Source organism: Serinus canaria, chromosome 14, assembly GCF_022539315.1.
Source record: "Serinus canaria isolate serCan28SL12 chromosome 14, serCan2020, whole genome shotgun sequence".
Lineage (NCBI taxonomy): Eukaryota > Metazoa > Chordata > Aves > Passeriformes > Fringillidae > Serinus > Serinus canaria.
This window is the reverse complement of record NC_066328.1, coordinates 15,051,941-15,072,705: the sequence shown is the minus strand read 5'-3', so window position 1 is coordinate 15,072,705 and position 20,765 is coordinate 15,051,941. Positions and strand designations below refer to the sequence as shown.

The 20,765-nt window shown below is 57.3% G+C and overlaps 2 protein-coding genes across 6 annotated transcripts in view; one reads left to right on the top strand and one right to left on the bottom strand.

The window, feature by feature from the left end:
• The first annotated feature begins 21 nt into the window (after nucleotides 1–21).
• Nucleotides 22–6,018, top strand: NTHL1 (nth like DNA glycosylase 1). 2 transcript variants are annotated; one of them, XM_050980313.1, is made up of 6 exons: nucleotides 22–119; nucleotides 903–1,135; nucleotides 2,694–2,864; nucleotides 3,503–3,662; nucleotides 4,866–4,971; nucleotides 5,554–6,018. In XM_050980313.1, the coding sequence occupies exons 1-6, from the start codon at nucleotides 65–67 to the stop codon at nucleotides 5,675–5,677; spliced, it is 849 nt and encodes a 282-aa protein (XP_050836270.1). In that variant the 5' UTR covers nucleotides 22–64; the 3' UTR covers nucleotides 5,678–6,018. The 2 variants fall into 2 exon arrangements, with proteins under 2 accessions (XP_050836270.1, XP_050836272.1); XM_050980315.1 differs by having other exon boundaries at nucleotides 5,513–6,018.
• A 707-nt stretch (nucleotides 6,019–6,725) lies between these two features.
• NHERF2 (NHERF family PDZ scaffold protein 2) overlaps nucleotides 6,726–20,765 on the bottom strand; it is a 33,272-nt gene continuing 19,232 nt past the window's right edge. For 2 of the 4 annotated variants that reach the window (XM_030229886.2, XM_018915773.3), the window contains exons 3-7: nucleotides 15,268–15,447; nucleotides 13,187–13,340; nucleotides 10,927–10,970; nucleotides 10,466–10,528; nucleotides 6,726–9,242 (exon numbers count right to left, since the gene is read on the bottom strand). In XM_030229886.2, coding sequence (XP_030085746.1) covers nucleotides 9,084–9,242; nucleotides 10,466–10,528; nucleotides 10,927–10,970; nucleotides 13,187–13,340; nucleotides 15,268–15,447 — 600 coding nt within the window. In that variant the 3' untranslated portion in view covers nucleotides 6,726–9,083. The remainder of the gene's footprint in view (nucleotides 9,243–10,465; nucleotides 10,529–10,926; nucleotides 10,971–13,186; nucleotides 13,341–15,267; nucleotides 15,448–20,765) is intronic. The other 2 variants (XM_030229887.2, XM_030229888.2) reach the window with 1 other exon arrangement.

Below are 20,765 nucleotides of genomic sequence, written 5' to 3'. Positions count from 1 at the left end.
GCGCTCGCCCCGCCCGTTCCGGCGGCCCCGGTGCGCTCCGGGCCCGGTAGTTCGCGGGGCCGCCATGAGCGCGGCCCGGCCCCGGCTGCGGCGGCTACGCTCGGCCGGGGGCAGCGGGGGTACGGGCAGGGATGGGGTACGGGACTGGGAACGGGGTACCGGATAGGGGATGGGGTACGGGCAGGGATGGGGTACGGGACTGGGAACGGGGTACCGGAGAGGGAATGGGGTACGGGACTGGGGAACTGGGGGTACCGGATAGGGAATGGGGTACGGGACTGGGAACGGGGTACGGGCAGGGGATGGGGTACGGGACTGGATACGGGGTACCGGAGAGGGAATGGGGTACGGGACTGGATACGGGGTACGGTTCAGGCGATGGAGAGTATGAAAGAGGCATCACGACTTCCTGGGGTGCGGGAAGAGGGGATCGAGGACACGGGGCGTGCAGGACATGGGGAATCGCTGGGGCGGGAAGGGGGGATCGGGTGTGCTGGGCACGGAGAGCAGCCGGGGCTGCACCAGGCTCCGGCATGGCTGGGGACACGGGCTGGGTGTCCTTGTCACTTCCCCCTTGGAGCGAGGGATGTGGCTGTCCTGGGCTGGGGATGCACCTCCAGCAGCCTCACCTGTGTTTGGGACACGTGTCCCCATCGTGTGACATGTGACCGGACTGCTGCCACCTGTTGCCACTCGTGTCGCAGGTCCTTCCGCCCTCCCTCGCCCCTGCTGGCTCTGCTCGGGCCGGGGGATGTGCAGTGTTTGGGCTGGGACTAATGGGAGGGAACTCTCCCTGCTCAGGGTCCCCTGGGTGGCTAGTGGCACACGGGGCTGTCACCGAGCTCTGTGACGGGTGAAGGCAGCTTTCCTGAAGCCTGGAATCTCTGTGCCATCCCGTGCAGGGAGCCAGCTGCAGGGCACGCCCGTGGTCCCGAGGCAGAGCAGGAGGAGGAAGAGCCTGGCCATTGCCTACGAAGCGGGGCCGGGCGATGGGGCCGAGCCCCGGCGGGCGCGCTGGGAGCCGCCGCGCTGGCGGGAGCAGCTGCAGCGCATCCGCCAGATGAGGAGCGGCAGGGATGCTCCCGTGGATGAGATGGGAGTGCACAAGTGCTACGACAGCAGCGCACCTCCAGAGGTAACGGCAGTCCCACAGGGAATGGCATCCATGGGTAACAGCATTCCCCCAGGGAGCAGCATCCACGGGTGACAGCATCCATGAGGAACTGCATCCACGGGTGACAGCATCCTGCTGCCAGCTCCAGCAGGCACAGGAGAACACAGCCTCCCTCATCCTCCTGCTGCCCCTGGATCTGTCCCACTTGGGATGTTTCCAGGACAGAAACTGGATCAGGAGTCTGGGCTGGGATTGGTCCCAGAGGATGTGATGAGTGTGAGGGGCAGTGCTGCTTTTATGGAGCTGGCTGGCAGGGCATGAAGCCATGTTCCTTTTTCCCTTAAAAATCTTCGTAGGAGTGCAGGGAAAGTATCCAGCAAGGTGGCTGTGGAATGCAGAGGAATGTGGGGAGCACCCAGGGACAGGCTTGGAGGAGCAGTGGGAGCCACTGGAGTGGGAATATGGGGATCACAGAATCCCAGAATTTATAGGATTGGAGGTGACTTAGGAGAGCAACTAATCCAACCCCATGCACTTGGAGCAGCAGGAGCCTCTGGAGTGGGAATGTGGGGATCAGTCAGAGGAGCAGTGGGACGTGCTGGGCTCTGAGGGAGGGCTCTGGAGGACGCAGCTGGACAGCTTTGGCACAGGGAATGCTGTCCTTGCTGATGGATTCTGCCCTGGGCTTGGCTCCCTGGGGAGAAGGATGAGCTGTGACCCCGGAGCCAGGGAGCATCACACGCTCTCAGCCACGTGGGCTGGCAGCTGTGGGACCACATGGAAATAGCTTCTCTTCCCTGGGGAAGCTGTGTTGTTGCTTCCAAGAAAAAGTGGATGTTGTAACCCTCAGCTCCTCACACCATTTCTTTGTACCCTGAGATCATCCTGCTTCCACACACGCAGGCATTTTTCCTGGTGCACCTGGTTTTGTAAACTTTGCAGGAGAGCTGGAGGGAGGATGTTATCCTGGGTCATTTTGGGTTAGTTGCATCATCCTCCTCACTCTGGTGGGATGGAATCACATCCAGGAAAAAAGAATTGGGAAATAGGAGGTGATGGCCTGGCTAAGGAATTCCTGGGATTTGTCCTCCTTCTCGCAGTCTCTGTCATCCCAGTGGTTCACATTTGGTTCCCTAAGGAGCTCACTGGAGCCAGACACCCAGTTCCTACTGAAACCTAGCAGGAAAGGGTTGGGATTTTTAAAAGCTGCCTAGAGCAGACATTGCATGAAAAATCATTGGGTGTTTGTGCCTGTGCATCCTGTGGCTCTCCTGGGAATGCCATCCTCAGGAAAAGCTTTGTCCAGCCCTTTGTGGCTCATCCACTGATGTCTTTGGAGTGAGATCCCAGCAGACAGAGCTGCTCCCTGCCCTCTCACAGGAACTGACAGCTGAGCCTAAAGGTGTTTTCTTCTCCCTTTATCGTGTGGTGGAATCAAAAGGTTGTGGATTATTCCTGTTGCAGCCTTCCAGTCTCTTGGAGGCAAACTGAGCTGAAGGGTGGGAGCACACCCCACACTGAAGGTGGTGCTGAGCTGCTGGATCCCCCCAGGGTGTCTCAGTGTCCCCTGTGTCCCCAGGTGATGCGCTACCAGGTGCTGCTGGCCCTGATGCTGTCCAGCCAGACCAAGGACCAGGTGACAAGTGCTGCCATGCTGCGCCTGCGCCGGCGCGGCCTCACCGTGGACAGCGTGCTGCAGATGGATGATGAGAGCCTGGGGCAGATCATCTACCCCGTGGGCTTCTGGAGGGTGAGTGTTCTTCTGATTGTTTAACATTTGCTAAGCTTTTGGATGGTTACATTCTTGTAACGAACTTTCTAACACGTTTTATGTAAATAACTCATTGTTTGGTATTTTTTTTTATGGAAGAAATTTGTTGGGTTGTTGGCTTGTCCAAAGTCATTGGAGAGGTGGCACTTTCACCCTCCAATCCACCGTCACTTTTACAAGTCTATAAATGTTAGAGTCCAAAGTTAAAAAGTCTCTTTTTGCCTTGAAAAGAGCAGAGAGTCCACGTTGTGTTATTGTGTGTCCTGTAGTGACAGGTGAGTGCAGCATTGCCCCATGGACACACAGGAACCCCCTGTGCCCTCCTCTCTCCCCTGGAGCCAGGCTAGAAGCTGGATTTTACACCAGCTTTGGCACTTTGTATTGCCAGCAGGATGGGATTGTTGGCTGCAGGGCCTGCAGTGTGCAGGAGGCTGGAGCTCCCAGCTCTCAGCCTTTGGATTTCATGTGGAAGTCGAGGCTGTGTCTCCTCCACAGCTCCCATGTGTGGCCTCACCTGTAACACACACTCAGGAACGGTTGCTTTGCTGGGCTGTGTGTCTGTTTTCCCTGTGCTGGAGGGCAGCTCAGACTGTGTGCCTTTCCCCTTGGTTTTGCAGAACAAGGTGAAGTACATCAAGCAGACCACAGCCATCCTGAAGCAGAAGTACGGGGGGGACATCCCGAGCACTGTGGAGGAGCTGGTGCAGCTGCCAGGAGTTGGGCCCAAAATGGCCCACCTGGCCATGCACATTGCCTGGGACAGCGTGGCTGGCATAGGTAACCTGCACTGTGCTTCTCCCACCCCTCTCCCAAATCCCAGTCCATTCCCCAGGCAGAGGGGAAGCACTGCAGCCCCAGCAGCCTGGTAAGATCCCTTTGGTTCAGTACCTGCAGAGTATCTGGCTGGGGGAATGATGTGACCCCAGCCACTGAGCTGTAGGATTTGAGCAGCTGTAGGATTTGAGCAGCTGCTGTTTCACCCCAAATCTGATAGCAGAAATTCCCAAGGGAAGTCACAGCCCTGGGGAGCTGGTGCCAGATGGGGCTGGACCATCACCTGCAGGTCCTGGCCCGGGGCCCCTGGGGACAGATGAGTGTTCCAAAAGGATGTGCTGCTTGTTGGAAGAGCCCTGGGAAAGCCAGGAGGAGCGAGTGGGCGGGAGCTGGATCCTGCAGCCCCCCTGGTGACCATCAGCTGGACAGGCTGTGGCCCCTGCCCTGCATCCAGCAGCCCTTGGGGTCTGTTGTTCTCCTGCTGTGGGGGAGGGAAGAACAGAGGCAGCCAAACCAGCCAAGTGCTTTCCAAATAATTGTGTGCTCGGTTTTGATTTGGGAGGCCAGGCTGAGTCTTCCTGTTTACAGCAATTTCCTGGGTTTTGCCCAATTAGCCCCAGAGACAGGTTTATCACTGCTGATCTAACAATAATACACTTTGCATTCAGAGCTTTTGAGCTCAAAGCACATTATAAACACTGCTTTAAGCCTCCCAAGCCCTCTCTGCTGGTGGGTATTATGAAATGTGTTTTCCATGCGGGCAGAGGAAGGGGCAGAGATCAGTTTGCGTAACTCAGCTGAAACTCTGCGAGGATGAGAACGTGCAGAGGGAGCAGGGGCCTGTGCCTGCTCCATGGAGCTGGGGAGCCTTGGGAGAGGCTGGCTCAGACTGTGTGAGCCCGGGGAGAGACAGACAGACACCCACCCCAAATGGTTCTGGCTGCAGGCCTGGGAAGAGAATGTTTGTTCTTGGAGTGAGCCTGCCCTGCCCTGTGCTCCCATCCAGCTGCTGCTCCTGCTGCCCCAGGGGCAGCCTGGGCCTGGGGGCTGCCACAGGCACCTGGGGCTCTGCTCCTTGCCCTGGGGGCTGCCACAGGCACCTGGGGCTCTGCTCCTTGCCCTGGGGGCTGCCACAGGCACCTGGGGCTCTGCTGTCTCCCTTCAGGTGTGCCTGCCCCACCTAAACTCTGGGCTCTCCCTCCCCAGCTGTGGACACCCACGTGCACAGGATCTCCAACAGGCTCCAGTGGGTGAAGAAGGAGACCAAGAACCCCGAGCAGACTCGGGTGGCACTGGAGGAGTGGCTGCCCAGGTGAGCCCCTGCTGGCTGCAGCAGCCATGTCTGCACAAAGCCCTGCTTGGGGCAGTTTCAGGGGCTGCATTTTGGCTCCTTCCTCCTTCCAGGGTCGCAGTAGCTGCAGGTGTTTCCCCTCTGCCAGAGCCACAGCAGCAGCACCTCCCCTGCCTGGTGGTTCTGTTGCTGTCAGGTGGATCAGTCACCACCAGTGGAGCTCCTGATCCCTGAGTTTTGCCTTGCCAGGTTTACCATGGCCCAGGCCAGGTGCTTTTCCACAGAGGGCCTTGCTGAGCCCAGTGGCTCAGCAGCATCAGCCCAGGGCTGGACTTTGGCCTTCACTGGTGGTTAATGCTCAGTATCAAACACCAGCTGGCACAGAGGGACAGCTCCACACCTGGCACGTGCCTGAGCACAGGCATTGCTCCCCCCAGCCCAGCAGGACCAGGGAAGGTTGGGAGGGCTGTTCTAGCAGGGATCTGGGAGGGCTGGCAGGGCTGGGACTCACCTCCAGGAGGGACAGGCAGAAGGGGAAAGGGATCCCATGAACACCTTCCAGGCAGCTGCATGGCAACAGTGCTGTTTGTCCCCTCACTGCAGGGACCTCTGGAAGGAGATCAACTGGCTCCTGGTGGGCTTTGGGCAGCAGACCTGCCTGCCTGTGAGCCCTCGCTGCAGCCAGTGCCTCAACCAAGACATTTGCCCGGCTGCCAAGAGACTCTGAGGGATCATCCAGCCTTGGGAGAGCCACAAAGCTGCTTGGGCTGAGCCCTGCTAAAGCTGGGCCTGGCACAGGGCTGGCAGTGTGACTGCAGGGGACAGGAGCCTGCTGCAGCAGCTCAGGGGAACAGCCACGGGCGATGGCTCAGCTCTGCAGAGGAAAAAGGGGCTGGGAGAGGCAGCAATCCTGCTGGGACAGAGCTGGAGCCTCCAGCCTGGGTGAATGGCTGAGCACAGCCCAGCTGTGCCACTCTGAGTCACTGGAGAGAAAAGCTTTGTCCTCAGGGAGCTGCTGCTGCTTGTAAATAGTCGTTTAATAAAGGTGGTGAGGGCTTTTTGCACCCACGAGGTTTGCTGGCATTTGTGTGGCACTGGCTGAGGGGAGGAGAACGTGGGTGAGCTCAGCAGGGCTGAACCATGGCAACCTGCCCTGCCAGGCTGAGCAGGCAGCACACACCTGCCCTGCCCTGCCCCACAACCTGCTGTGCTGCCACCAGGACAGGAGCTGGGCCAGGGCACATCCAGGGTGGGCAGCAGCAGGAATTCCTTCATGGGAAAGGTTGTTAAACACTGGAAGGGGCTGCCCAGGTTGGTGGTGGAGCTCTCATCCCTGGAGGTGTCCAGGGAAGGCCTGGATGTGGCACTCAGAGCTCTGGGGATGGACTTGATGATCCTGGAGATCTTTTCCAGCCTTGCTGATGCTGGGGGATCCTGAGGTGCAGCTGAAGCCTTCCCAAGGCAGGAGCAGAGGAATCTCTGCCTGCAGGAGTGACCCCTGGGTGCTGGCAGCAGGGCAGGGGCTGAGCCAGTGCCACTCCGTGTGTGCCACAAGGGTCACAGCAGCCAGGCTGTGTCCCCAGGAGCTGACAGGGACAGCACCACCCCTGCGTTTTGTTCTTCAAAGAAAGGGCAGTGCTGACTTCATTGTGGAGCTTCAAAGGCGTAATTCCAGCTCCTCTTTAAAGAGGAAGCAAAGTTTACAATGTGCTGGAGGGCTGCAGTTCCGCCCTGGGCTCGCTGAGCCGCTGAGGAAGGAGCAGATCAGTGCTGGGTACATGGCAAACCAAGTTTATTACTGACATTACAGTGTACATACGGGTTTGCAGTGCTGCTGCCAGCCTCAGACTTTATTGATTTTCCTTTTCCAAGTTAAATGTACAGGAACTGAATGATTACTAATGAGCTACAACAAGATGTCAGGAATGCAGTAATGCTTCAACCAGGAGCAGTTTCCTCAGACTAACAGATTAAGGTTTGCAATCTCACCAACACGGATTTGCACACCTGATTCTTTTGATCTACATTCAACACTACACAAGGTTTTTTTTTCTTCCCCCCCCTCAACTCCAGCAGTCTGGGATGAGAAATGGGGCGCTGACACCAGGTCTGTGCTCTCTGGTGTGCACCAGGCTGTCCTGGCACTGCTCTGCCCTGCACGGCCCGGGCGCTGCCGGGGTTTGGCGACGCGGGCACAGCATGGCAAAGAAGGGCTCCTTCCAAACATTACCCAGAGAGAAGACAGGATTTAGGGGGCCAAAAAGAGAGCAGGTAGCTTGAAGTGGGATGGGGAAGAGGTGTCTTGTTAATGGCAGAGCCCCGAGGGGAGGCAGCCTCTCCACATCCCCCCTCACCCCCACGTCCTGTCTCGTCACCCACAGCCAAACACCTGCACCAGTTCCTCTCCAAAGTCATTATGTTCAACCTGTTCAGCCCACCGACAATCCTAAAAGATAACTTTCATAAAGAGAACTCATCTCCTTCACCCCTGAGGCTCTCCACACTCTCCTGCCAGCAGCATAAGGCCACGGGCACCAGTGGCTGCCCAGGGGAGCCAAACAGCCTGTGCTGAGCCCCAGCCCGCTGCTGAGGAGAGCAGAGGGTGGCATAAGGCACCTTTTAGCTCCACCATTTGGAAATCCCTTAGGAAACCCGTGCAGAGCCGTTCCCACACCCAGAGCACACTGCCCAGCCCAGGGTTCCACCCCAGAGGGGCAGGAGTGAGGCAGGGCACAGCCACAGCCTGCTCACACCTCACCCACTGCTGCCTGCCTGCCCTCAGCTGGGAAAAGGGGCTCGGTGCCCCCAGTCCCTGCCCACAGCAGGGCTGGGATCCTGCTGGGCAGGCCAGGCAGGGCAGGGCAGGGAGTGGGGCAGCCCCAGCCCTGGTAACCCAGCTCTGCTCCCTGGGAGCTGCAGCTCAGCTGAGTCACCTCCACTCCCACAGCCAGAGGCAGCAGTGGAGCTGCAATGACTTCACCTGCAGTGCTCTGAAGACACTCTCTGAGTGGCCAGAGTGGGCTTTGGAGGAGGCCAGGGGTGCTGCCCACCCCATACCACCAGAGCCTGCTCCACCTGTAGCCCCAGGGACACCCCACAGCTTCACAGGATGTCCTTCACACGGTGACACTCCTGGGCTGGGGACACCAAAGCCAGCCCAGGTGGGACCTGGACCAGCCCCACCCCCAGCACCGAGCCGCAGTTGGAGCTGCATCCCTGGGCTCCCTCCTGGCAGCAGATCTGGGTCATCCCCACTGCCAGGTGTGTCCAGAGGGGCTCTGTAGCATCTCCTGGTTCTCATCTTCGTGCTCCGTGGGGCAGGACTGGCCCTGCTCCTCCTTCTCCTGCCACATCCACGGCTGCAGGTAGGCAGGGCTGTGCCCTTGGGGTTTGGGGTTTGCTTTGAAACCCCCCCTCTCCCCTCTGCAGAGCTGCTTGGGGTGAAAAATGGGCTTTTACTGCCTGGACAGGAGCTGCTGGTGAGGGGGAGGCTCCTAAACTAACTGGAAACACGTGGAACTTCATTAAAAACAAACAAACAAAAAAAACCCCAACAAAACAAATGTTTTGCTTCAATAGCAAAGGCAATGAACAATTTCCAGCCACAGTCCATTTTCCCATGGTGGGAGCAGCTCATGCTGGGCACGGGGAGCTGGGGAGGGGGTTCCTGGCACCCCCACCGTGAGCCACGAGATGTTTCCATCCACAGGGGCACAGAGCATCCCACGGGGCTCAGTCTGGGACACCCACAAAGCCAAAACACCCCGCATAAAAAGGAAAAAAAAAAGAAGTAACAGAAGCCTAAATGCTGCAGGTAAGAAAGAAGAGTTAAAATTCTTCCAGTCCTTTCTCAGAGGAACGGGGACGGCAGGCAGCCGAGCCAGGCTCAGAGCAAGCAAGAAAAGGAGCTTTGGTCACATTTGTCTTATGAGAATCGCTGGTGAGTAACAACAATAATAATAATAATAACAACAATAATAATAAAAAATAAAAATAAAAAGGGCTTTAAAATACGCCTTGTAAAAGCAACCAGTGAAGAGCAGAGCACAAAGCATCTCACGTGGACACCGCAGGACAGGGCGTAGGCACCTCAGCAAGGTCCGAGCTGGGCGGGAGGGGAGCAGCCAGAGGGCTCAGAAATTGCTGAAAATCTCCCGTTTCTTGTTCCAGTCCATCTGCGGCGCTCGCTTCTTCACACGCTTGGCCCTCACCTTCTCCTTGGCCTCGGCGGCCGTGGGGCTCAGGCTCAGCCCACTCTCCTCAAACGGGTCCTTCTTGTCCGTGTCACCGTCCTGCAAGGGACACAGCTGCCAGCACTGCCGGGCACTGCTGCCCCACCACACACGCCCAGCTCTGACACAGAGTGCCCAGCCCCTGCTGATAACCTGGGCAGGGCTTTCCATCCACCTGAGATAACAGAGCCAGCCTCGCTGGGCTGAACCCAACCAAACTGAGCCCCCAGGCACTTTGCCTCCTTGCCAGGACAGCCCTGAACAGCCCCGGGGTGTCTCCGTGGCAGGAGGGCTCCAGCACAGCCCCTTTTCCAACTCCTGCAGCCCAGGGACTCTGACTGCTGGGGCAGTGACCCTGCAGCAGCCCAAGGGTGGCTCGGGGGGACAACACAAGGCTCCCCAGAGGACAGGACACAGCCTGGATGTCCCAGGGCAGGCCACTGCACCAGGACATGCATTATTCAGGGACTGGCAGATGGCAGGCGCCTGGCACAGCTGGTGCCCGCGAGGCTCTGGGTGCTCAGAGGGGCACCTGAGCACTCAGGGCTGGCACAGTGCTGCTCCCAAGGGTCCTGGGGCAGGGCACAGCAGGGCAGAGACCCCCCCTGGGCACCTGCATGGAGACTTTGCTCTATTTATAGCAGAACCTTGTGCCAAAGAAAAATTTCTGTGCACTTTGCAAATCCCCACTTCTTATTTAAAGAGGAAAAACCCTGCTAAATTATTAACACCTGAGAGTGCCAATCTATGCCTTGTGTTGACTTTTGGTTGCCACTTCACCTTGCCCAACAAGTTTTGCCCCTTTCCAGTGCTGAGCCAGACCACAGAAACCCCCTCAGCCCAGCCTGCCACCAAAACCAACTCCTCCCCTCCTTTAAACACTGTGATAAACTCACCCTGCTCCAAACTAAAAATAAATAAAATAATTGGCTTTTTTTGAATTTTAGCCTGTCCTGCGAGCAGCTCTTGAGCCTCACAGCTCTGTTCCTCACGGGTTCCCAGCCTTGCTGCAGCTCATCAGTGTAATTAGCTCAGATCCCAAATCCTGCAGACATTCCTTCACCTCCCAGACCATCCAAGCAGGAATCCCTGCCCAAGGAGCTGCCAGTGAGCCCCCACGGTGCAAGGGATGAGAGGACAGCCTGGGTTTTGGTTGCTGGGGGGATACAAGAGAGCCCAAGTCTGGGAGATAACTGAAACCTCCTCAGCACACAGCTCTGTGGGGCAGGACTGCAGCCCCACAGGGCTGGAGGGGACAGGAGGTGTTTGCTTGGGGTCTTTACCTCGGATTCCTTCCCAGGGCTCTGCAGGTCGCTGTGAGATGAAGACGTGGATCCCCCATTCAGCTGGAGGGAAGGAAAATGTCAGTGTGGTCTGTGCCAGGCAGAGTTAGACACCACAAAGCCCCAGGGCTGGGTGGGATGGAGCCTGCAGGGAGGGGATGCTCCTGCTGAGGGGACCCTGGCATCCCAGCAGAACCCCCCAGCCCCAGGCAGAACGGGCACACTGCAGCTCCTGCTCTCTCCCTGGCACTAAATGGGGCTGAAGGTGGCCTTGCTCAGCCCTAAATTACAGCTGTGGTGGGCAGTAATTAAAAGCAGGCAGCAGCAAAGCTGAGCTAAATGAGCCTGGGGGACTCGGGCACGCAGGCTCAGCTGGCACAGGGGGGAGCCAGGGACAGACCCTGATCCCTCCCCTGCCCACTCCACCCCCCTCAGCCTCTCTGGGGCAGGTGAGGACTCACCTGGGTCTGTGCAGATCCATTTGTCATGGGCTGGGGTGGCACACCTGGACACAGTGAACACAGAGCACACAGTGAGCACCCTCAGCTGGGACTGCTGCCCAGCAGCACCACCTGCACCCAGCCCCTCCTGCTCCTGCCCACCCTGACCCTTCACTCTGTCTGTGCTCCTTCCCAGCCCACACAAAAGCCTTTCCCCTCTCCCTGTGCCCTGCCAGACCCCCTGAATTCCCTCCACTCCACCCTTTTGATCAGAGGAAAACACCTGCCAGGAGAAGGACCAAGTAACCTCCTCCTACAGCCACTATCCCACCCTTCCTTTCTTTCTTTTTTTTTTTTTTTTTTTTTGACCATCAGGTTTTTTTCATCCATTCTTTAATCAAAAATCTTAAAAGTCAGCTCAAAAATCCTCATCAAAATCCCCACCACGGTGTTGTCACAGCAGTGTCTGGCACACAACCCGCTCTCCAGGCACTCTGGAATTTTTTTTTTTTTTTGCTCACTTCCAGTGATTTACTCTAACAATAGCCCACACAATGGCAAATTTTCTGCAGTTAAGCTGCCAGTCACCACGATCAAGTCACTGCCCCAGGCATCCCCGTGTCTCTGTCCCAGACTAACAGATGTGTTAATTAGGACAGGATTAATAACTGAATCATGCCAAGCATGGATGCTGTCCCTAGGGACTGACTGGGGGCTGCATCACTGCAGACTGCAGGGATTTCTGGGGCAAAGCAGAAAAATAAACCTAAATTGTGATTTTGAGAGTGTGCTGGTGCAAAGACCTCCCTGTGGCTTTGGGATCCTTCACTATTTACATGCCTAGAGTAGGATAAGCCCAGAGCAATGAGCATCAGCAGAGGCAGCTCACACAGATGTTTATGTCTCTGGTATCGTAAGTAGCTAAATTTTAAATTATTTAAATGAGAAGCTTCAGGTGACAAGGAATAGAAAAGTGGGACTGGGCTTCAAAACCAAATTAGCCACATCTAGAAATGCTTAATCTGAAAGCCACTCATCTGGTTAAAGGCTGAGGTGCTCAGGATGAGCTGCAAGGCTTGGGAAGTGTCAGTCTGAGCTCACAGCAGGTCAGTTCAAGAGGACAATTATTATCATTTCCTCTCCCCCTGCAAGCAGCAGGATCTACCAGAGCCCTTTGGCACCTGGCAGGTGCCAAGCTCCTCAAACTCCTGTTCCCTGGGGAACACAGGAGAGCCCCCAGCCTCCCTCCCAGGGCTCTGTCCCCTCTGGAACAAGGGCTCCTTTGTGGCAGTGCCAGCAGCCAGCCCCTGCTCCTCCTGGAGCATCTGACACCCTGTGGCTCCCCAGCAGTGCCTGACCCATTTCTGGGGACAAATCTGCCCATTGAGCACCCCGGGAGACAGATAAGGAGCAGCTGTGCTGGGAAACAGAGCTGCCCATTGAGCAGGGCAGGGCCAGCCTGGGAGCTGCATCCCCTGCCCAGCAGGGCAGGCTGGGCACTGCCTGAGCAGCTCTCCCTGCCAGGTTTCAGCAGCCAGGGGAACATTTCCTGCCCCAGCCATGCCCTGATCAGCCAGCACCGAGCCCTTCCCTCTGCACGGGGACTCTCCAGTGCCCACTGCTCCTTCCCTGGAGCAGAGAGCAACCAGGGAACCACAGAATGGTGGAGGGGTTGGGGTGGGAAGGGAGCTTAAAGCTCACCCAGTCCCACCACGGGTAGGGACACCTTCTGTGGCTTTGAGTTTTTAACATTTTCTGAGCCATCTGATGTTTTCATTCCTGTAACGAACTTTCTCACTCACTTTCTGTCAATAACTCATTGCTTTGCATTCTTTGATGGAAGAAGAGAAATCTGATGGGCTGTTGGTTGGTCCAGTGCCATTGGAGAGGTGGCACTGTCACCCTCCAACCCACTGTCACTTTTGGAGAACTATAAATGTTGGAGTCAGAAATTAAACGTTCCCTTTCCTTCACCCTGAGGGCAGCTTGTGTTCTGTGTCCTACAGTGACACCTTCCCACTGGAGCAGCCCTGTCCAACCTGGCCTTGAAGGGTCCCCCCAAACCCCAGCACACCTCAGTGCCTGGGGGGCAGCGAGCCCCAGAGTTAATTATTCACAGTGTAAAAGCACAAAGTGTTTTTTTGGCTGGGGGAGGGTGGATTCTCACTATTTATAAATAGCTGGGTGGTGCTCAGGAAACTACTGAGGGATGAGGCAGGAGGGAAATGTGACTGTGCCTGGGATCCCACCCCTGAGTCACCCTGGGAAAGGAAGGTCTCACCTTTGCTGTGCTCCTCCGTGGGGGTCACCCCCAGCTTCTTGAAGTACTCGTCTGTCTCGGGGTCCACCACCAGGAGCCTGGCCTCGCTCTCCCTGGCCTTGATGTGGGACACCACCTCCGAGTGCCGCAGCCCCTCCACGTTTATCCCGTTCACCTGCACACAGATGCCATCACAGCCCAGCCCACAGGGCTGCTCCTGCCTCCCAGACCCCCTCCTTCCCTAGGGGATGGCATTTTCCTTTCTCTCTTCCTGCTGGGATGACAGGAAGGCTGCAGGCTTCTTCCTTCCCCCTCTCCAGCCAAGCCTGCTAAACCCCCCCAGAGCATCCTCTGTGTTACCTCTCGCCTCTGGCTGCATCCCAAACTCATCCATGGGCAACCTCAGAGCCCAGGCTCCCCCCAGAACCCTCTGCCTGCCCTCTCTGGTGCTGCCAAGCCCAGCCTTCCCCTGGATGTGCCCCAAATCTCAGGCTCTCCGTGGGCACAGGGGGCTGGGTACACCCCCGTGTCCTGAGCCATCGGTGCCACCCTCCATCCCTCTGTGAGGAAAACCCGAGATTTTTGTGCCCCTGATGGGCGAGTCCCTGTGCCTGGGGCAGGGATTCATCCCTGCCCTGCCCTGCCCTGCTGTGAACCAGGACCTCCAGGGAACCTGATCCGGATTGTTCCTTCGGCCAGGGGACAATGGTGACTCAGGACATTGTTCAGTGGCAATGAATCACCCTTTGTCCCACCGGGGACAGCCTCGACATGACCCAGTGCTCCTCCTCATCCAGAGGGACAGCAGAGCCTGGGCTCCACACTCAGGGATCCCCTCTGCAGGGCAGCAGGCTCCCCTGCTCCTCAGGGCTGGGGCGAGCAGAAACCCCTCCCAGGCTCTGCCCCCCATCCCAGGAGCTGCCAGCCCCAGCTGCCAGCTCACAGCCCTGCTCCATCCCTGCCCTGCCACTCCAGCTCACCCCAATCCATGCCAGGGCTGCTCTTCCCCCCACACCCCGGCACAGGCCTGGGGGGCATCAAATATTTATCCCAGCCCCAAAGAGCAGGCAGGGAGGGGATCGGGTTTCTGAGCTCACCAGCTCACCCCGAGCTGCTTTGTGTGTGCCAGGCCCTGGGCCAAGCCCATCAATAAATAACAGGACCCCTGGATGTGACACCAGGCAGGCAGTGCCACCCGTGCCCGCCCGGCCCCACGCTGCTCCCAGCATTAAACTTTCAGCTGCTGGGAACGGGCAGCAGCTCCCAGAGCCTGGGCAGTAATTCCTCACGGGGCTGGGAAGCAGGAGAGTGCTCTGCCCTCAGGATTTCCCCAGCTCACACTCTTCCAGGGTGCCAATCCCATTCCTGCTCTGAGCTGGCAGCGAGGGCCACGGCTCGGTCTCTGTGGGGTGGTTTTGGGGTTCAGCCTCCTGGGGAACAGCCCAAGCAGGGGATCTCCATGTGCTCCCACAGGGAAAGGGGGCATGGCTGCTGTGTGTGCCCCTCTGCCCAGACAGGCAGCTCTGGAGGGGGCACCTGCTCCTGCAGGAACACCACGGCACACCAGCCAGAGAGAGGGCAATTCCCAGCCCCATCTCGGGCAAGGAGGGCTGTCCAGCACGTGGTAACCAGCAAGATGCTTCCAAGAACACTTTCCCCCCGTCTTTCATAATTTTGTGTCTTAAAAACTCTGCAAAGCCTCTTCCCCTATGTTTCCTAGCATTCCCTGGCAGGGCATCAGCTCAGCTGGGCAGCACCAACCTGGCCTTATGCCCACAGCCACCTGCCCGAGCATCGCTGGTGCCAGCCAGAGCCAGCACAGCACCCTGGGGACACGGGTGGCCTTGGCAGTGCTGGGGAATGGCAGGACTCAGCAGTCTTGGAGGGTTTTTCCAGCCTGAAAACACTTCCAAGTTTCTACTCTGTAATCCTGCCCAGAGCTCCCAAATGGAGGAGAGGAGGGAGCACAGAGCCAGAGCAGCCCCGCCAGCCCTGGCACTCCAATTAGAGCAACACAGGAGGATCAGATGGGGAAGGTGACGGGCTGGGGGGTGTCCCAGCCTGCCCAGGGTCCCAGCCGTGCTGCTGCCCCCCGTTGTTACCTCCACCAGGCGGTCCTGGGGCCGCAGGCCTGCCCGGGCTGCGGGAGAGTCGGGATCCACGGAGCGGATGAACTGCCCCGGCCGGGACTTCTCGCTGTGCAGGTTGAAGCCGTAGCCATTGGGGCCTTTCTTCAGGTGGCACAGGCGTGGGCACAGCTCCTTCTGCCCGTTTAGGTCCTGCTTCATGGAGGAGAGGGTGGGGGAGACGAGGCACGGGGGTTAGTGGGTGGCTTTGGGGCGGCTCCCGGCAGATGTGACCGTGAGCAGAGCCCCGAGGAAGCGCCGTATCTGCCCCCCGTCCTCAGCCTGGGGACAGGGTAACAAATGGATTTCCTCTCATTGAGTCTATTTTCGAAACCCAATTGTCCAAAACCACTCCAGAAAAATGAAAACAAAACAAAAAATGCATTTCCTTCAGCAGGAGTGGCTCAGATTCATCCACCCATAGGCTGGGACCCCCCCTCCCCGGCAGGGGACGAGCCCCAGCCCCGGGCAGGGAGGAACCAAGGCCCAGCTGTGCTTTGGCCAGGCCCACCCAGACCTGGGATTAACCTCAGACAGGTATTTAAGGCAGAGCCACTCCCTCTCGGTGACACTGGCATCACCCACTGGTGCCATCATCCCAGTCCCTCCTGCTGGGAGGGGATGAGCCCGAACATCCAAGAGCTCCCTGAGGCTGGGGGAGGCTGAGCTGGGCAGGATGAACAGCACAGGGGCACAGCAGGAGCTCAGTGCTTCTCCCCATGCCATGGAGAATGCTTTAAGGCTCCTCAGGGCAGCCAGGGAGCAACAACTCCTGGTTTTCTCCAGGTCTTCAGGACCCACTCCATTCCCACCAGGAGCCCTGGTGCCAGGCAGCTCCAGCTTGTGGCACAGCACCACAGCCCTGCCAAGGCACCTCGGAGATCCAGGGTGCTCATTCTCACCCAGGCTCTAAGGAAAACATCCTCCCTGGATGAGTTTGAACCTTCCCTCAGCAGGAGCACCACGGCTCCCTGCCTGCCCTCGGAGAGGGATCACACTCACAGGGAAATCTCTCCCAGATCTTGTCTGGGATCACACTCACAGGGAAATCTCTCCCAGATCTTGTCTGGGATCCCACTCACAGGGAAATCTCTCCCAGATCTTGTCTGGGATCCCACTCACAGGGAAATCTCTCCCAGATCTTGTCTGGGATCACACTCACAGGGAAATCTCTCACAGCCTCTCCCTCCAAATTAAAAATCAGGGCAGCAATTTCCTCCTCCTTCCCCCCTTGGCCAAAAGGCACCATGAAACACCAAACCCCCCACTCCAACTCAAGGAGGAGTTTTACAGAGGAGAACAAGGTGGGGTCACACAGTGATCTACCAGGGACCCCTGTGCTGGGGGATGGAATTTGCATGGAATTCCAGATGGGGTGGAACGGACCTCAGAGATCACCTTGTTCCAGCCCCCTGCCATGGCAGGGACACCTCCCACTGCCCCAGGCTGCTCCCAGCCCTGCCCAGCCTGGCCTGGGACACTGCCAGGGATCCAGGGGCAGCCACAGCTGCTCTGGGAATTCTGGCTGTGGCTGCAATGCCAGGGGGACAGACATGGATCAGGGCTCAGCACCAGAATCAGGGATGCAGAATGACCAGGCATTCTCACAGAATGGATCAGCAGGGAAGAACCACTGAGGGCCATCCAAGGACAATCTCCCTGTTCAAGCAGAATCCCCCAGAGCCCAGCACTCAGGACTGAATCTTTCCTCTGGCACAGGGGGGGGCACCTTAACCACCAAATTCCTCAAGAACTGCTCTCACTCAAGGAATCTCACACAAGGGTCACCACCAGCAGTGCCCATCACAGGCAGGGGGGGCACACTCAAAACTGCTCCTGAATTTTACAGAGATTCCCTCAGCAAATGAGTTCTTCATTAAAAACCAGCTCGTGGTGGTGACATTCAACCCCAGGTGGGCTCATAGGAGAAAAACGATGATATCAGTGACCAGGATGGGGCTCCAAGCCCCTTTTCTACCTGCTCACACCAGGGCAGCCCTGCAGCCCCATCCTCCCCCTGTGCACCTTTAACCCTGCTGCACTTTTCCCATGGCCCCAGAGCAGGCAGCTCACCCTATCTGCCAACATTTCCAGCCTGCCTCGGAGCTCTTCAGGCACTGAGGAAAACAGGAAATGATTCAACTCCAGTGACCTTAAAGGACACACGGGGCTCTGTGTGCAGGACAAGGGGAGCGCCTCTGGGGTCACCAAAGTGCAGCTGGGATCACCAAAACCCACCTGGCATCACCTGTTTGGGTGTAAAAAGAACCTTCTAAAGCCTTTTTCCTCCTGCCCCAACCCTACAGGGCCAGAGCTCCTGCAGCAGTGTGAAAACACAGAGAAATCACTGAGAATCCCCCAAAAATCTGGGCTGGAGGTGCTGTCCCAGCGTGGGGATCCCTTGGGGACACCCTGGCAGGGTCAGTCCCTCCTCCTGCAGGGATCAGCAGTGAAATCAAATCACTCACTAAACAGAGAGAAAGCTTCACTGCAGGATGCCCTGGCTGGGAGCTCTGGCTTGTGCCAGGTCCTGCGTGGGCTCTTGCTGCTCCCACTGCACAGCCTCGAACGTCAGGCCCCAAACTGGAATGAATCCAAGACATTTATTTTTAAATACATACATCTAAAAAACAATCCCAATTCAGCATCTGTTCTGGGCAGAAATCCTGGGGGAAAAACTGCTTATCCTCCCGCAGGGATGATCCAGGGCTTTTGCTGGGCTCTTAAACCTCCCAGCTAACACAATCCTGGGCTGCTGGAAAAATCAGCTCCTGGAGCTGAGCTCTGCAAAGCCCCTCTCTGGGATTAGCAGGGCTGAGCCTGCCCCAGCCCTGGAGCTGCTGCCTCTCCTGCCAGCCCTGCTCTCTGCCTGCCTCCTGCCCCGTGCCAGCATTCCCTGCTTGTGTTCTGGGAAGGAATTTCCCCAGCTCCCGGGGGATTTGGCCTCTGTGAAACCCGAGTTTCCCTGGAAGGGCAGCGGTGCCGGGGCTTCCCAGGGTGCTGCTGCTGCAGGAGGGCTTGGGGAGGCTGCTCTGCTCCCCCCTGCAGCCAGCGCTGCAAGGATCGAGTTACATCCCCATGCAGGCTGCAAAGCAGCTGAATTCAACTCTGTTTTTTGGTCTCACAAAGCCAAAAATTGCCCACACACCAAAAAAAAAAAAAAAAAAAAAAACCCAAAACAAAAAACAAACAAACAAAAAAACCCCACAAAAAACCCCAAAAATAAAACAAACAAACAAAAAAAAAAAACCACCAAAAAAACCCCACCAAACAAAAAAACCCCACCAAACCAAAAACCCCTGCAAAATGAAGATTTTGCCCAAAAAACCCTTCAAAATGAAGATTTTGAAAAAAAAAAAACACAAAACCTGCAAAATAAGATTTTGCAAAAAAAAAAAGAGAAAAACCCTGCAAAATGAAGATTTTGCCCCAAAACCCCTTCAAAATGAAGATTTTGCAAAAAAACACCACCCTGCAAAATGAAGATTTTGCAAAAAAAAAAACCCTGCAAAATGAAGATTTCTGCCAAAAAAAACCCTTCAAAATGAAGATTTTGCCAAAAAAACTCCTTCAAAATGAAGATTTTGCAAAAAAAAAAAAAAAAAACCCTGCAAAATGAAGATTTCTGCCAAAAAAAAACCCTTCAAAATGAAGATTTTTGCCCAAAACCCCTGCAAAATGAAGATTTTTTTTTTTCCTTTCCCCAGGAGCCCAGGCAGTGCCATGAGCAGCACGAAGCAGGGCTCTCTCCATCCCTGTCTGTGCAGGGAAATGCTGCCTGCAGGATGAAGGGCCCTCACACCCAGCCCTGCAGCTGCAGCCTGGGCCAAAGCTGCTGCATTTTCCAAGGAAAACGTTTCGGAAGCTCAGCTCAAGCTGCTCCATTTAAAAATGCACAAACAAGACATTAAATAACAATGAAAGGCTTGCAGAAAAATTTAAAAAAACTGATTGGGTGTTGCCAGCTCTCACAATCTCATGGCAACTCTTTGCAGCATCTGATTTTTCATTTCCCTTGGAGTTTCCAGCGCTGCTGATGGGAACTGGGGTCCCTCAGGGACACCCCGGGCTCAGGGGGTCACCTGGGGTCACCCAGAGCCCAGCCCCAGCTCCCTGGGGCACCCCAAGGTGCCCCTTGGCCCATGGGTGCCCCAGCCCTGGCTCTGTGCCACCCCTGCAGTGACCAGGGCCGGTCCCACCCGGGGCTGGTGTCCCAAATGTCACCAGCTCTGATTAACCAGGGGTTTCCACACCATTAATTGGCACTGGCAGCCTCCAGGAAAGCAGAACCCACTCCCAGAAGCAGCAAAGGGAGCCAAAATCCCCTCCTGGGTTTGAGGCTCTGCCATCCAACCCACCTGGCCCTACAGAAACCCCTCCCCAGCTCTCAGGGACCCTCCTGTGCCACTGCTGAGCCAGCCCTGAGCCACAGCCCAGCCCAGGGGTGTCCCCTGCTCCCCACAGCCAGGGGCACTACTGTGCCAAGGGACAGGGACCCACAGAACCAGCCTGCAGCTGCACAGCCCCCCCAGCCCGACCCTGAGCAGGGACAGGGACAGAAAGGACATTTCAGAGCCAGCCCAGAGAGCTGCAGGAGCAGCCCTGGTGGCTCTCTCCACACTGGTGGCCGAGTGCCAGGACTGTCCCCAGCCCCTCTGCCCCTCAAAGGGCTGAAATGCCCTGAAAGGCACTGAGGGCTGGGCTCCTGATAAAGGAATAAAACCAAATATTGCACAGCAGTGCCAGCGTGGACAGAGGGCCCTCCAGGAGAGGAGGAGGAGGAGGAGGAGGAGGAGGGACACAGACACACACAGAGCTAGTCTAGAGGCCAGGTTGGTACCATCACCCTGGGTCCTGGTGGCTCCTGCAGGGCCTTGGCCACGATGTCCCCAAGCCCTCAGCACAGGGTCACCCCAGGCTGGCAGGGCAGGGTGTCCCTGGGGTGTCCCTGGGGTGTCCCAGGTGGCAGCAGGAGCTCCAGCCCTGCTCCTGCCCCAGTGGGGATTTGCTGGGACTCCACCAAGCTCCTCTCCTGGGTGTGCCACCATAATCACTGGGATCAGGGATCCTAATCGGCTCAGCCCTGCCTGGGACCCCCTCCCCTGCTCCCAGCACCAGCCTGACCCCCGTGCCCATGCCAGGGGCTCTGCCACCCGGCTCCAGCCACCCCTGCTGGCACCTGCAGCACCTGGATGCACTCCAGGATCACCCAGGACAGGTCAAACCTTTCCATCCCTGCTTGGCAGGGCTGGAGGAAGCCCAGGCAGGAGCATTCCTGCCTCATTTACATTGCTGACACACTTTCAGCCAGCAGCCACGGTGTTTCCTCTCCTTCTCCTGTGGTTTGGGTCAGAAAAGGGCTCCTTTGCTCCCTCCAAAACAAACCTCAGCTGCAGAACCCACCAGGGCTGGGGGACACCGGGCTGCTGTCCTGCCCTGGGGACACGGAGGTGACAGAGGGGACAGAGGACACT